Here is a 15,385-nt window from a genome sequence, read left to right as displayed (position 1 = left end):
AGTCGAGATATTTTCAATGAAATAATAAGCTAAAGTTGCCCCTCATCTTATATAGCGGTGTCTAGCTGAAAGTGCGACGCTGTCTGGCAACCTGTGACTTGCATGTGCTTGTGTAGCCGGACGCGACCATATCCGCATCCAAATCCAATCGCGGCCTGTTTTTTTTTTTTTCTCTCCGTCTGTTTTCTTTGTGTTCGTGATTTGCGTCTGATCGGTTCTGAGTTTTCGCTCCGCTTGACATTGCGCTGCATATTTAGTGGCCCTTTTTTTTTTTTCGTTCAGTGAACATGTCTAGCGGTGCGAGGAGGCAGTACTCAGCTGCGTTTAAACTAGATGTTGAGTTTGCAGAAGCAAATGGGAATATGGCTTCTCAGCACCACTTTAGTGTATCGGAAAAAAGCGTGCGCTATTGGACGGCGCAGAAAGAGAAGCTGCAGATGTGCGATTCTTGAAAAATGTCGTTTCGTGGATGAAGTACCGTTCATCCGCAGCTGGAGGATAAGCTAGCGGACTTTGTGCGGGAAGTTCGTGCGCACTCGCTGCCAGTGACCGTGGATACTATTCTCAAGAAAGCCGTGGAACACGCTCGAGAAGCTGGGCTCGCGAGAGAAGAGTTTTGTGCACCGAATTCTTGGGTGCGTCGATTTATGGGACGCAAAGGATTTTCTCTCCGGCGGCGCACATCCATCTGTCAAAAGTTGCCATAACTTTCAACAAAAGCTCATAAACTTTCAGCGCTTCGTAAACCGGCTTCGGGAGCAGAACGACTACATGATGGGGCAGATTGGCAACGCCGATGAGACCCCCATGTGGTTTGACATGCTTTCGTCGACCACGATCACGCAGCGCGGCGCCAAGGATGTGAAGCTGTTGTCCACTGGCAACGAGCACTCGTGCTTCACCGTCATGCTGGCATGCACGGCAGATGGTAGAAAGCTTCTGCCCTTCGTCATTTTCAAATGCAAGACAATGCCGAAGGAAGTGTTCCCGCCTAGTGCTGTCGCTCGCGCCAACAAAAAGGGATACATGGACGAGGCCATGATGCTCGAATGGACACGAGTGGTGTGGAAGCGTCGGCCAGGTGCACTGCTGCGTCTTCCAGCATGCTGGTGTTGGATGAGTTTTATGGCCACTTAACCGACGCAGTGAAACGCGCTCTCGGCGATGAGAAAACGGACCTCGCCGTGATACCAGGTGGTATCACGTCCACCCTCCAGACCCTCCAGCCGCTCGACGTTGTGTTAAAGAAGCCGTTCAAGGACCGAGTGCGGCTGGAATACCAAGAGTGGATGTCCAGCGACAACCCCAAGACACCGACGAGCCGCCTACAGAGGCCTCCTCTTGCGACTGTTTGTGGCTGGGTGCTTTCCGCCTGGTGCTCCTTGCCGGATTCCATGGAGGAAAATGCTTTCAAGAAATGTTGCATCAGCAACTCGCTGGATGGCACTGAAGATGACGCACTGTGGGAGGCGGCCAGCGACAAACTCTCATCTTCAGAAGACAGTGGTGCTTCGTCGGACGAATAGGAGCAGTTGCGATGGTGGTTGAGGGGAGCTCCGACGATCGGAGTGCGGTGCGCCCAATTCACAAATAAATGTGGTTCGGCAGTTTTAGGTTGTTCTACTTTTTTTTTTCTTTTTCGGTAACCTAAACTTGGGGGGTCGACCTATATTCCCACTCGACCTATAGTTCGGTTTATACGGTACTTACTACTACTTGAGAGTAGATTATGGTGGTGCCATGGAAGCCTTCATCAGAAAGGTGCATAGAATAAACGTGTTTGGGCACGTCAACGTATTCTGCGAATGTGTCTTCTTCTTGTTTTTCCTGAGTACTCACAAAATCATGTCAGCTAAGTCTTTTTTTTCCAGCTGAAGCTCAAGTTGGCAACAAAATTTTTGCTTTTGAGGCTGTTTTGAAACAGTTTGATACAATTTTTTTTCAGTTTTTATACCTTTAAGGCTGCTTGGTGCAAAAAAAAACTGGGTTTAGAAAGATATGGCCGTATTCACATCTGTGGGAGAAGGAAGAAGGCAACGCCCACTGCAACTTTGCAAGTGTGCAAGATGACGTCTTGTGGGGGCACATGAAGCAAGCCCGCATGATTTCTGCCAGCTCTTTCACACACAGTGCCTTCCAAGTGTATGCAGATCGACCATGTGATTACAGGTTCACGAAGCTGCGATAGCGAACTATGCATCAAGCCAAACTTGGGCAGTCGGTTTGACGCCGCAAGAAGCAGACAGGCAATCTCGTTCGAATTAACTATGGCAAGTGCTTCAGGTTCAAATTAAGAAGAGTTTTTCCACCTTTATACATACAGCCCATTGCCGGGACCAATGGCCAGGATTGAATTATCCTTGGGTTCCAATTATGCGACTGAATTAATAAGGTAAGATGATATAATGCAGAATTCAGGCCTTGCTAAAAGATGATAGGACTCACAGCTAGGTCAGTGCTTGTTTGCTTCTTGAGAGCCGACACGGAAGGGGGTTGTCGGTTCGCAAGGCTGCCCTTGGCAGCCAGCTCAGCCTTAGCTTTCGCAGCAGTCGAATCCAGAAGCTCAGTATGAGGCACCGCTCGATCAAATGCATCACCCGCGCCACGCCGCTCTACTGTTGATCTTCGGTGATCACCAGACACTTCATCAGGACTCAATTCACACCTCAGGCAATCATCACTGTCCAGTTCTGCATACAAACAATCAAGCACAATATTAGCACAACTCACAATGTTTTCACAACCTACATCAACATATTTAAAGCACAGTAAATGGTCTCGTTTACTAAATACGCTATAATCACATCTTACTACAGGCTCATTAAAGGACTTATGACCTTCTTTTGCTAGAAATAAAGTGGGTGAAAATCCTGTTATTTTAATGGGAAAGTTATTATTTTAATTAGTTACACTGAGAGCCACTGTGCATCAAATATTATATTAGCTTTCAAAATCGTGGGATTGGAAACTCAGCGAAATTATACAGCACAAAATTATAGGTAAATGACTTTATTGAATACCAAGGAAGAAGAGCTTAGGACATATTCGGTTTGGAGTTTATGAGCGCTCTAAAAAGTGGCCACGCATTCAGTTGGTACAATTTGAGCGCTCGAACTACCTTCAGTTGGTTCTTTCGAAGCGCTCCCGACTGCTCAGACTTCGAAGTGAGAGCGGTCCCATTTTCCCCGCGCAATTCTTGCACCCCCCACCCCCCCAATTCTTCAAATTCACTTAGCACCCAAAACTTTGCTATTCATACAGCTGAAGTTTATTCTTTTTTTTTTTCTGCGCCTTTTAAAGGGGCAGCAGGTTTAACGTCCCAAAACCACCATATGATTGAGAGACGCCGTAGTGGAGGGCTCCGGAAATTTCGACCACCTGGGGTTCTTTAACGTGCACCCAAATCTGAGTACATGGGCCTACAACATTTCCGCCTCCATCGGGAACACCACAAATGCACTTGACGAAAGTTTGATAGATAATATTAATAATAACAGTTGGAGTTTAACATTCCAAGACCACAATGAAATTACGAGAGACACCATAGTGGAAGGCTATAGAAATTCGGAGGACCTGGGATTCTTGAACGTTCACCTAAATCTAAGCACACGAGCCTCGAGCATTTTCAGCTCCACAAAATATGAAGCCACCACAGCCGGGATTCGATTCAGCAACCTGCCGATCAGCACTTGAGTACGATAACCACTAGACCACCCAAGTAGGTAAAGCTTCGATAGAGGCCAGCTGAAAACTACTGGCTACACTACCCTAGTCATAGATGAACAACATGAAAACCTAACAGCCTTTTTATGATATCATTGCCATTTGTCTTCCGTTGTGTTAACTACATACCTTCATATGTGTATACTGTATTCACTTGCATAATAGGTGCCCATTTTTTTTCCAGAAAAGCGGGCTCCATGTTTGGGGTGCGCCTATTACACAAGATAAAATTTCCGAAAGTTTTATTTCAGACTACAGCATAGACCACCGATAATGTATATGTCACCGAAGTCACGAATACCAGCTCTAACCTTCTTCATAAGCTACACTGGCGCAAAACGTGTTGAGCAAGCAGTCTTGCGTGTCTGAGAATTGAGGCATGCGATGCAGTGTGCATGCAAATTCCCAAAAACATTGAAAAACCTGCATAGGCAACAGAATGAACGCGAAAAAAAAAAAAACTACGAAAAGAAAGTGCCATCACGGAAATCGGCCGATGTTTCACGCCACCTAGATTATGCGCATTACCACGACCGTCGATTTGTGATGGACTGATTGACTGATAGATATGCTGGGTTTAACGTTTCAAAACCACCATAGGATTAAGAGAGACTTTGTAGTGGAGGGGTCCAGAAATTTTGACCACCTGGTGTTCTTCAGACTGAAGTTTTGTGAGCTGAACAGTACCGATCGTTCAATGTCACCGGCTCGCACCCCATATTCCAGACATTGCAAATAAATTGTGCAGGTAATTCAATTGTTGCAAGCACCATCCATGCCCCCTTTCCTTTAAGTAAAGCCACCGAAAAAAGTTACGTTGATTCTCTACAAAAACGGAACTTTGATCACTTGCCACCGAAAAAGCACCGAAAAAGCCTACGGTTCCGCATGATATCCTGAGAAGCTTGTACAAGACAATGTGAAGATTGGATGTCAAAAAGATCGCATGTGATACGATGCTTAGGTTTGCGGCCAGAAAATCAATGGCGACAAAAGTCCGCCGGGCTTGTGCAAGTAGTGGCAGCAAAAGCGAAAGCGACCGAGCAGCTTTTAAATTTAGGACAAGGTAGCAAATGCGATGACGATGAGGCCTTTCCTGACCGAAAACTCGATGCATATTTGACGACAATGCGATCGCATGTTTCATGCGCAGTGGGCGCGGCCACCACGCCGGCTTCGGTGCCAAGGTTACTTCAACACCCAGGCAAGCACCCTCCTTTCTCACTCAGCGAACCAGCAGTGCTGGTGCAGTGCTGCTGCGGTCTTTTTTGGTTTTTTTTTCTTCGCTTCAGTTAATGTAAGAGGGCTTCGAATTGCAACCATTAAAATACGGTACAGAACTACTGATCACGGCCAAGTTCGGGGTGCACCTACAATGCACGGAAATAAAGACCTATGATTTCACACGACCTAACTGGGGGTGCACCTATTATGCGAGTGCGCCTATTATGCAAGTGAATATGGTAGTCGCTATGGATGACTGCAATGAGAGACTAGCTTTGTGAGCAGGGGTCGTGGAAAATGGTGGATCTGTTCTCAGTATGTGTGCACTGGCCGCACATGTGCCATCAGAACTGCATTGTTTGCTCTTTACGATTGAAGCACCATGTTGCAGCTCTTATAGGCACAAGCAGCTGAGTTCATTGTAGTATATATTGTAGAAAACTCTACGGGGCAAGTAGCATCACTGAATTGGTGAGCGTTGGATGTGCATGTACTTTCATAATACCATATTCACTGTCATAATTTCCACTTTTTTTTTAAGAGTTTGGAGCTCCGAAAAAGGGGTGGTGCGCAAATTATGCAGAGAGTTTGCAATGCATGCAAAAATGTGCAATAGTATACAGCCCTCACACACGTCGTATATACGTTAGGAAAACGAAAATAAATTGAAGCACAAACATGGTGTACTTGTTTATTAAACAGAATCACCTTGTACTTTATCCAGCCAGATCCAGTTATTCTCGGTCTAGTCAGAATCACTGGCCGATGGGGAATCATCATTGCCACCACTGTCACCGCCCTCACAAAGCGCATCGTCCTCAGCTCCGTCGAGAGCATTTGAATGCCCCATTTTCTTGAAGCTCTTCTGGACAATGCTGGGAGAAACCAGGTCCTACGACACAGTGATACCGCAGGAGCCTGAGCTTTCACACATAATCCATCTTTTCCATTTTCCTGTGCTGCCATATGTCGTTACAATATAGTTTTGGCACTGCAAGAATGAAGGCCTTCGAGACAAGGAGTTTCATAGCGTTTCCACTAAGAAAGGGCCCATGCACAGCGGCATCACGAAATAGTCAGGATTGAAAAGGTCTTCAATGGCAAGAAACTAGTATTGGCAAGCTTCACTCTTCTGCTTTCCCCTGTACTGAATGCCACATGTTGAAACACCACGCTGAAATTCCTGGCAGCAAAGCGTTTCCCACTTTTTTCGGAAATCTTTATAACAGTGACCTTGAACTTTGGCGTATATATAATTATTGTAGCTCATTGCAAAGGAATACTAAAATCACGGCAGACAGTCGGCGAAACCTAAACTTCCAAAATCAGCCAAGCAAGTGTTGCAGTGCGGACGCAGTGAATGAGAAAAACAGTTGGAGGAACAGGCCTTCGCATGCGTCTGACACAGAAAATACCATATTAGCTCGCGCAATCCTTGCACTCTTATAATTCTCACACCCTCCGCATTTCCCAACAAAAATAAAATTTTTTTATCTGCGAGTAATTATCACACACTATAAAATTGAAGCAATAATGTCGTCAGCTTCTTCCAACCATCAAGCCCCAATCCAATCTAAGCAAGGTTAAAGTGACAAATATGCGTTGCGGTGTGTTAGTGATAAGCAAGAAACAGTGTGCTTAGACGGGCCAAAAAGCCACAAAAAGTGTGTCAGTATATACCCGTAAACAATCTATGTTAGTGCTAGCCTGTGCAGCGTACATTCTTGTGTCGGCTGTGTGGTTGCGCGATGGGTCGATACGAAAGCTACACAGCTTCTTTCAAGTTGAAAGTGATTGATCATGCACTAAACAATAGCAACAGGGCTGTCAACAGGCACCTCGGAGTCTATGCATTTTGTGTTCCGTGAGTGGCGACAGCAGCACGAGCAGCTGAAAGCCACGAAGAAGATGCATCAAGTCTTTCCAGGCCCTAAGACTAGGAAATATCCACAGGTTGAGGCAGCACTTCTTGATTACGTCAAGGGTCTTCGTGTGAAGACCCTTGAGACACTATTTGCTAATGGCTTTTGCATCTGCAAATGAATCTTGTCTTGTGTTGTTAAGTTAAGCCTTGATTATTACTTCTTTTGGCCGGACACCCTCCAATCACCCTGCCGCCACCCAGTCCAAACAGACTGCTACTGAGGATGGAGTTCAGGAGGGGTTCCACCTCGAGGCTGCAGTTCACCACTTGAGCTTTCAGACTCGTTGACGGCACCTGACTCAAGTACATCACAGCCAGCGACCACTACTGATGATTGGTCTCATGAATGCCTAGCATTGGTCTGGGCCATTGAGAAATTTCACATTTACGTGTATGAGACCATTTTCATAATTCAAACAGACCACCAACCTCTTTCATACCTCTCTCAGGCTGAACACCTTAAGGGGACAGACTGCTCTTTGGGACCAAAAAGTGACAAGCAAAATCATTTTTTAAAATTGACATATTTGGTATCTGCAAGTATTTTGCTATCTCTCTGCAAATGTTTACACCCCAGGAAGTGGTAATTTTTTTGTAATGTTATTATAACTGTCCAGATTCTTGGTGCTGTTAACATGCAGAACCTGCAAAAAAATGGGGAACCAACTTCGAGGCCTCTTTATAATTTGCCAGCACCTGTGTTAGAAGCTCCGCTACGAATTTATGAGCACTTTTATGAGGATTGCAAAACATACACACCATGATTGTTGCTTTTTGAAGAAGCTGTGTGTTTTCAGTTTTTTTCATTTTTCTCAAAAAAGTAAATTTACAACTGTTCAATTTTGAGGCCTCAATATCTCTGCAGCTAGAGCAGGTACAAGAATAATTTTTTTTGCAATGGAAACTTGTATGCGTGTAAGGTGCAAGTATGGGAGCAGAATTTAGAGATCAAGCTTTTTTAATTAATTACTCATCAAAATTTTAGCATAATTTCAACTGCATTTGAATATGAAAAGTTCATTTTGCTGTAAAATAATAAGAAAGGCTTAAAAACAAAAAACTATTCCACTATTTCAGTCTATATTCATTAGTCTATGTTAGGATATTATAAATTTTTTAATAGAGTACTTTTTTTTTCTATGGTGGCCTGAAACGATAGGGGTGAACTTAAGTTATCTCAGGAAAAAAGATGAGTTACAGAAAAACTAATTAAACATTTGAAATCAGCAGAAAAAACTGCACAATTTTGTGCAGTTTGATCAAGATCACTGAAGAAATAAACAAAAAATGTCTAAGAGCAGTCTGTCCCCTTAATAGTAGGGTCCTCTAGTGGAGTCTTGTTCTACAAGAGTATTCATTCGGGGTAGAATATTTAAGCGAATCAGAAAATGTTGAAGCAGACCTTCTGAGCAAAATTTAAGACTTAAGTTTATCAGATTTAAGATTTAGGTTTATCAATGACTGTCTTGTACGTGCACCCTTACTCACTTTGCATGCATGTACAGACAGTTTACTATGCTGAACTTCACTCATCAAGCTAAAATCTTTTTTTATAAAAAAACTCATCGTTGGGAGGACTCTTGTGATGAGTGTAGTGCAACAGTGCGGTGTTGTCAGTGCGGTGTTCACGGTACAGTGCTGTGGTGATGTCGTGAGTGGTGCAAAAGCGGTGTAACGTGAGAGCGGCACCACACAGCAAACACATGCACAACAACGAAAAGAAGGACGACGTTGTCGGAGCACGGCTCGTGGTGAGCGGATGAGGAAAATCTGAAAAAACCCAAGGAGAATCGGCATGGAGACGGGAAAGAGGAAGACGACGACGGGCTGGAACGCGAGCAGTGAGCCCCGGAGAAACCAGAGTGACACGACACTGGAGCCAGGGTTTGTGCTGCCGACTGACAGAGTCGAGTACGAAGGACCTGACAGCGTCGAAGTCACCAGGGGTTCAAACAGCTGGTCCAAGCAGCTGACTCTTCTGCCAGTTGCCTGCCACAGGACGAGCACGGGTGCTTACCGGCAGACTCCACGCTGAGTACATGGACACAAAGGTCGCTTGCCTGCTGCCCCTAAAGGGTGCAGCCTTCTACAACCTCTACACTGACTCACCTCTTCAACCGTTCCGCAAGCCTCCTCGCCATCAATACAAACGCACGCCAACGTCTCCGCACCAACTGCTATGCTGCCAAGCCACCACAGGCATTGCCAAAACCAGTGGCATCGAACTTTTTCTTTGAACAGTCCTCGAGACTTCATAGCTAATGCATCGTCGGTCGCGGTACTTTTTAACGCGTCAGTGGGCTTGTTACGTGTGAATTTTGGGCATATTCTGTGATTTGTCGAGAGAAGAGAAAGCAATTTGTAGCTGATAGATAATTTATTGCGAATTCCAGGCTGCGCTATAATATCGGGAGCCTCTACTACCGATCGAAAGCGTTTTCTGACCATGCTCAAAAAGTGTTGCAGGGCCCCGTTAATGTGCACCTAAATCTTAATACGAAGGCCTCAAGAATTTTCACCTCTGTCGAAAATTGCACATGTACTTACGGTATCTCATGGTCGTCCATGGTCGCGTCTACAAGACTGAGATTTTATTTGCAGCAGTTATGATAGAACGTAGTTTTGCTGGGACTGAGTGTGTGCTGCACACGTGCAACTTCAGAATGCCATGGTTGTGATATACAACTGCATGACTAGTGATGAAAAGGTGTAGTTTTGTTTTGAGCCCTTTGTCAGCCAGAGCATTTAAAACTATCCCTACGTGGCCCACATGCGCATCAAACCTGCCAGTTGTATTGTGACGGATGCACAATTTCTCACCGAGCATATCAATAGCGAATTTATTGGGATGTGCATATGGTAGTGGAAAGCATGTCTCAGGTGACGCGCTGCTTTGGAAGTCACAAGACCACGAGAAATCGTCGAGTTTCCATCGTAATTCTACATCAATCCTAGGCAAGCACTTTTTCTCATGTGGTAGCACTTGCGAAAATGTTGTTGATGCTTAAGTACAGTAAAACATTGTTAATTCGAAATCACTGGGGCCGCAAGAAATCTTCGAATTAAGCGGGCTTTCGAACAGCTAGAACATACAAAAAGTGGGATGCAAAGAACTTAGAACTATTCAAAGTAATCAGTGCTTGTCATTTGCTGTGGCAACTAGCTTGCGGCTCTAAGGATTATTATGTTTTCTAGCAATACCTTGTCTTCATTTTGCTGCAAACACAGAAAAATAGTGGGCCTCGCTGTTGCCACTGAAAAAAAAAAAAAAAACACGCTGTTGTGATCAACTAAAATGTGCGCCTCCAGAAAACAAGATATCTTCACTGCAACACAGCAACAAAACGCAGGCAGTATGTCGCCTGCTCCTCGCTGTGTCAACTCGTCATGATGCAACCATTCGCACATTTTTTCTGGTATAATTAGAAATTTGACAATGGCCAGTATGACGAAACTGGCAGTGTGTTTTGGCTGGAAAAATTTATCTTTGACACTTTTTAACTTTGTTTTCGAAGCAGGCACTGCTGGCAAGAACGCTGCCAGCAGTGCAAAGACATGAATGCCTAAAGCAACCGGAACTTGGAGGTTCGCATACATCGCAAATTCCGCCCAACTGTCCTTTAATAATTTCTTTACAATCCCAGAAAGATTGGGTAAACCATGACTTGCTGACATTGCGAAAAACATGCAGTGTGCTGCCCGCAAGTCACCACTGTGTTGAAGTGAAAGACATCTAGTTTTCCGCAGGCACATGTTTCGGTTATCCACGACACCGCGCACGAGAAGCCGTTTGCTAAAGGCGCGTCAACCCCTCGTGCAGGTCTGTGTGAATCTGCTCACCGGCCCGCGCGTGACGAGCGAATACAAGCTACTGGAAGAGGGGGTTCACAGGCGCCCAAGCAGGATCGGTGGAGCACCATGACGTAAGCTAGCGTGACATTAAGGGAAAGGCAAGGTGCCCGGGCAAGTTCGGACCTGTGTCTCTATGCGGGAAAACCGACACATGGCTCGTGCCAGACAAAGAGCCTGGCAGCGAAACCTTGGTGGCCATGTTCCCGGCGTTCGAGCAAGCTGGGGAAATGAGGCGCCAAGAGGGAGGGTGAACTCCATTCCCACATCTCTTAAGGACAAGCACCAAAAATCCATTGGAGCAGAAAAATGCACAAGGGCAAGTACGAGCACTTAAAGAAAGCACCAATCACAGCATTACCTGCTTGGCTTCTCCATATGCTGCAACAAATCTGATTGATTGATAAGTGGGGTCTAACATCCCAAAACCGCCATATGGTTATGAGAGACGTCGTTGTAGAGGGCTCCAGAAATTCCAACCACCTGGGGTTCTTTTAACGCGCACCAAAATCTGAGCACACGGGCCTACAAGATTTTCACCTCCATCGAAAAAGCGGCCGCCGCAGCCCAGATTCGATCCCACAACCTGCGGGTCAGCAGCCGAGTAACTTAGCCGCTTGACTGTCGTGGTGGGGCTGCTGCAACACATCTGCCCTGCCACAAGGTGCAAACACAATTATTGGTTAGTGCTAGCGAGATATTACACTTAGTCCTCATAAAAAGTTCCACCTTAACAAAAATACATTCCCTATATCCAAAAAGTTGTTATAAAGATTTATTATTAACACTATATTACAAGATCTTTTTTCATTCCTTTTGTTATAATCGGTATTTCATTATATTTGGTTTGGTTATATCAAAGTTTCAGTGTATTGAAATCGAATGGCTGTTCAAGCCTTCACAAAAAAAAAAAAAGAAGAGCACTGAAAGACTGCAAGGCCACAAACCTGAAAGAGGAACTGCAGGAGGTGGTGGCCTTCGCTTCTTCATTTGAGGTGTAAGAAGCTTCATAGTGTTATCATACGGCAACTGCACAGGAACACCAGCTGCTTTCTGTGTCTCTGTCAAGCAGTTCTCAAGCAGTATGACCTGCATAATGAAAACAGTATTTCAAAAAATAGTCAACCAGATTAAGGGATAATTAGCTTAACTGCTACACTACTAAAAAGTGTAGCTTGTCTTTACAACTGAACTAATTGCCCAAGAATTATGCAATCATCTTGCAATGGGCATCTTATCGCGTGGTTTCTCAGTGAAAAACTCCAAGAGATATTTTCTAATTAGGCTTGTGCAAAAAGCAAATTTTAGGTTTGAATGTAATTCGAAGCGAACAGTGATTCGATTCAAATTTAAAATTTTATTTAGATACTATACAGACAAACTCCTTCATAAGAAACACTGATATAAGAGACAAATGGGTATAAGAGACACCAGTGTGCCTATAGCAAAATATGGGTTGACACGAGAATCAGTGATCCCAATGGGGACTGCCGATTGGGAGCAATTTTCGAAGCAGTCAAATTTTTGTTTTGGAGCACTTTGGAGCAGTAAACGATTAGTTTTAGAGCACTTGGGAGCAGTAAAATTTTAGGTTTGGGGCATTTTGGAGCAGGTAATCTTGCAATTAGGAGCACCTTGAAGCAGTAAAATTTTAGTTTTGGAGCATTTTGGAACAGGTAATCTTGCTATTAGAAGCATTTTACAGCAGTAAAACTTTAGTTTTGGAGCAGGTAATCTTACTGTTAGCAGCACTTTGGCATATGTATATATTCATGATAGAGCACTTCGGGGAACAAAGTACCTCAAACACTTCAATATTACATGGATGCTGACCTAGAACAAAGGATCTTTTTAGTTTAAAAAAGGCTTCGAGAACTTTCACGTCGTTCTTTTCACTATCTCAAGTTTATTAACTCGGAAGCAAATATTGGTAATACATTTGTTTATAAATTATTTCTGAATTTCATGCTGAAATCTCTGCACGTGATACCACAAATTTCAATGTGTATTTTTTTTACTTTATCAACATTCGCTCAAAGTAATTTCCTGAGACATGGTACATTAAGCCTAGAGTCATCTCAGACGTCAGTTTACTTTGTTTCTAGTACTTAAGAACTATGTAGGACCTAGTAAAAGAACGTCAAAATTTATAGTCAAAGCAATTGATGTATTACTGCACCTATGTGAAGCCACCCAAATTTTTATTTTTGCGCATTTTATTGCTTACCGAGAGAGTTCTTATGGCAAGCATGGTGATTTTGGAATTAGTGTAATTTACTAACGTCAAATCTCATTAATTCGAACATGCTTAATTCGAATTTCTGGTTAATTAGAACTGGCACTGTGGTCCAATCAAAGCTATGTATATTCCATGGGCGAAAAACGCCCCATAACTAAAACGCGCAAGCACTTGCGACTGTTAATTCGAACATACCGCGCTCAGAAAATGCTGCCAGCACCACGCCCAAATAGCAAGGCGGCATCTACGACACCTCAATGCTGCGCACGAAAAAGGAAAAGAAGAAAAGGAAAGGCTAGGGCGGAACGTTTGCTTTCTCTAAAATGCATACCTGCCAACCTGGCAACAGAGAAATTCTAAAACCTTGGAACGGGGATGGGGGGGGGGGGGGGGGGGGGGAGGGGCAGGGGTTGCAGACTTTTTTTTAATTTGTAGCTGCGACAGATTTGCCTTTAGCGACAAACATAATCACGTTTTGCCGCCGCCACAAGTCAAATCGCATGCTGAATTATTTTCCCCAATTTTCGGCGCCAAAAGAAAAAACAAAAAAACATCGAAAAAAACAATGTGGGGTCTTAAATGCAAGAACAAACATCAGCGCTGCGGTCTCATAATGGCTTGGAGTGGCCCAACACACGAGGGTAGGGTTTTCCACTAAGGTGAGAGTCTAAAAGGGTGAGCCGCAACTGCTCCCGGCCGAAATTTCACGTCATCAAAACAACTAGCAAAATACATTTCCGTCAAAACAACCCGCGTGTCTTCTTGGGACACACGTCAACGGATGGGACGGCGCAGCTGGCTGCCGCGAAAGCGCAGGTCAAAGCTTTGGCTTTGCTCGCTACTAGATTCTTTGGACAGGAACGGCAAAATGCCTCTAGCCTTTTTTTACGTCCTTACCACCTTTTATCCTACCGTTGCGTCAGACACGTGCCCTCTGAGCTCGTAAATTGCTATCGCATCGTCGCGACCGCAGTTTTGTGCGTGGTGGTCAGCGGCAAACGGTAGTTTTGTTTTCAATCCACATGCCTTCAAAACTAAATCGTTTTATGCTATCTAGGGTTGCAACTGCCGTGCTTTTCTCCACAGAGTTTACGGAAAGCAGCGTTGCTTTGACTGGTCGATTGTTGGCCGCACGCACACTTTAGGAGTTCTGTCAGTAACGTCGTCGCCATACATGCTTGTGACGACGCCATACATGCTTGTGCCATACATGCTTGTGACGACGCCATACAAGCATGTATGGCGTCGTCGCCATACAAGCATGTATGGCGTCGTCGCCATACATGCTTGTGTCGTCGCCATACATGCTTGTGCCATACATGCTTGTGTTGTAGCACACGCACTGTACAAGACAGTGCGTGTGCTAGTCACACGCGTACTTTTGAAGCTTCGAACACCCTGCTCTCGATCGGCCTTCGTTCGATTGTTTCGGTACTAAAGTTCGTATCACACACCGTAATTAGGAAAAGTGTTTGCAACATTAGAATTTTGGCCCAACGGACACATGAATTTAGCTGGGGAATTTTGCGAATTCGTATCTGTCGCAGCTTTGCATCACTGAGTCTCTACTGAGTTTAGATGAACACCCCTCAAATTCGTTTATAATGCGGTGGGCTCGCAAGAAGCCTGGAATTGACTGGCCTGCATTTTTGTCAATGCGACCAGATCTCGCACACACATTTCGATTTTCGGGAGATTTTCATGGCAACCCTACACACGGAAAAAACGCTTGCAATCCGTGAGTCTCCCGGACACTGCGGGATACTTCGCAAGTATGTGATGATAACAATACATATAGTTCTCTCCTAGTGATAGAATATTTGCGATGCCCACGGCCTATAGGTGGCGCGCCGTGCAATCCAAGCTGGCTGTGGAAGGATGATCAACTTGTGAATTCACATAAGAATAGATAGGACGCACGGACGTACTCCCCGTGCCGCTTTCACCGGATGAACTCATGATCGTCAAATGAATGTATATTGAACCAAAGTACTTTACCAAGCGATAGGAACTGCTGAATGTTCGCTACCTTATTTCTTGCAGCAGTGCAAAGGGTAGTGGTGTCAGATGACCGACTGTGTATCAACGGTGCTTTGCGTAATGCTGTGCGTGGTACAGAAAACTGCGCGAACTAGAATTCCCTTTGGAACTGAACGGCACTCAGAGATCATTAGTGCTGAGCCAGTCTAGCGGATTTGCCGCAGTAGTAGGCCACTAGCAAGTAGCGCGCCATAACGGCTGTACAGGACCGAATGTTTAACGTAGCGATGGTTTGCAAACATATTACGCCGTCATCATTACTTGATCTGTAAGCATCATGCAGCTGCTTATTCAACGGAACACAAGCATTTAACTTCCCATTTATTAGCACTTGTGTCACAGCTATGTAACACTAAAAGCGTGCAATTCCCCTCACTTGGATGTAA

At 44.7% G+C, this 15,385-nt stretch overlaps 1 protein-coding gene across 3 annotated transcripts in view; it reads right to left on the bottom strand.

The window, feature by feature from the left end:
• Spn (protein phosphatase 1 regulatory subunit spinophilin) overlaps positions 1-15,385 on the bottom strand; it is a 165,786-nt gene that overhangs the window by 65,000 nt on the left and 85,401 nt on the right. For all 3 annotated transcript variants that reach the window (XM_037427158.2, XM_037427159.2, XM_037427160.2), the window contains exons 12-13: positions 11,668-11,809; positions 2,446-2,690 (exon numbers count right to left, since the gene is read on the bottom strand). In XM_037427158.2, the coding sequence (XP_037283055.1) occupies positions 2,446-2,690; positions 11,668-11,809 (387 nt within the window). The remainder of the gene's footprint in view (positions 1-2,445; positions 2,691-11,667; positions 11,810-15,385) is intronic.

The sequence above is a fragment of the Rhipicephalus microplus genome, chromosome X (assembly GCF_043290135.1).
Source record: "Rhipicephalus microplus isolate Deutch F79 chromosome X, USDA_Rmic, whole genome shotgun sequence".
Lineage (NCBI taxonomy): Eukaryota > Metazoa > Arthropoda > Arachnida > Ixodida > Ixodidae > Rhipicephalus > Rhipicephalus microplus.
The sequence above is the reverse complement of the archived record's forward strand: the minus strand, read 5'-3'. Positions and strand labels throughout refer to the sequence as shown.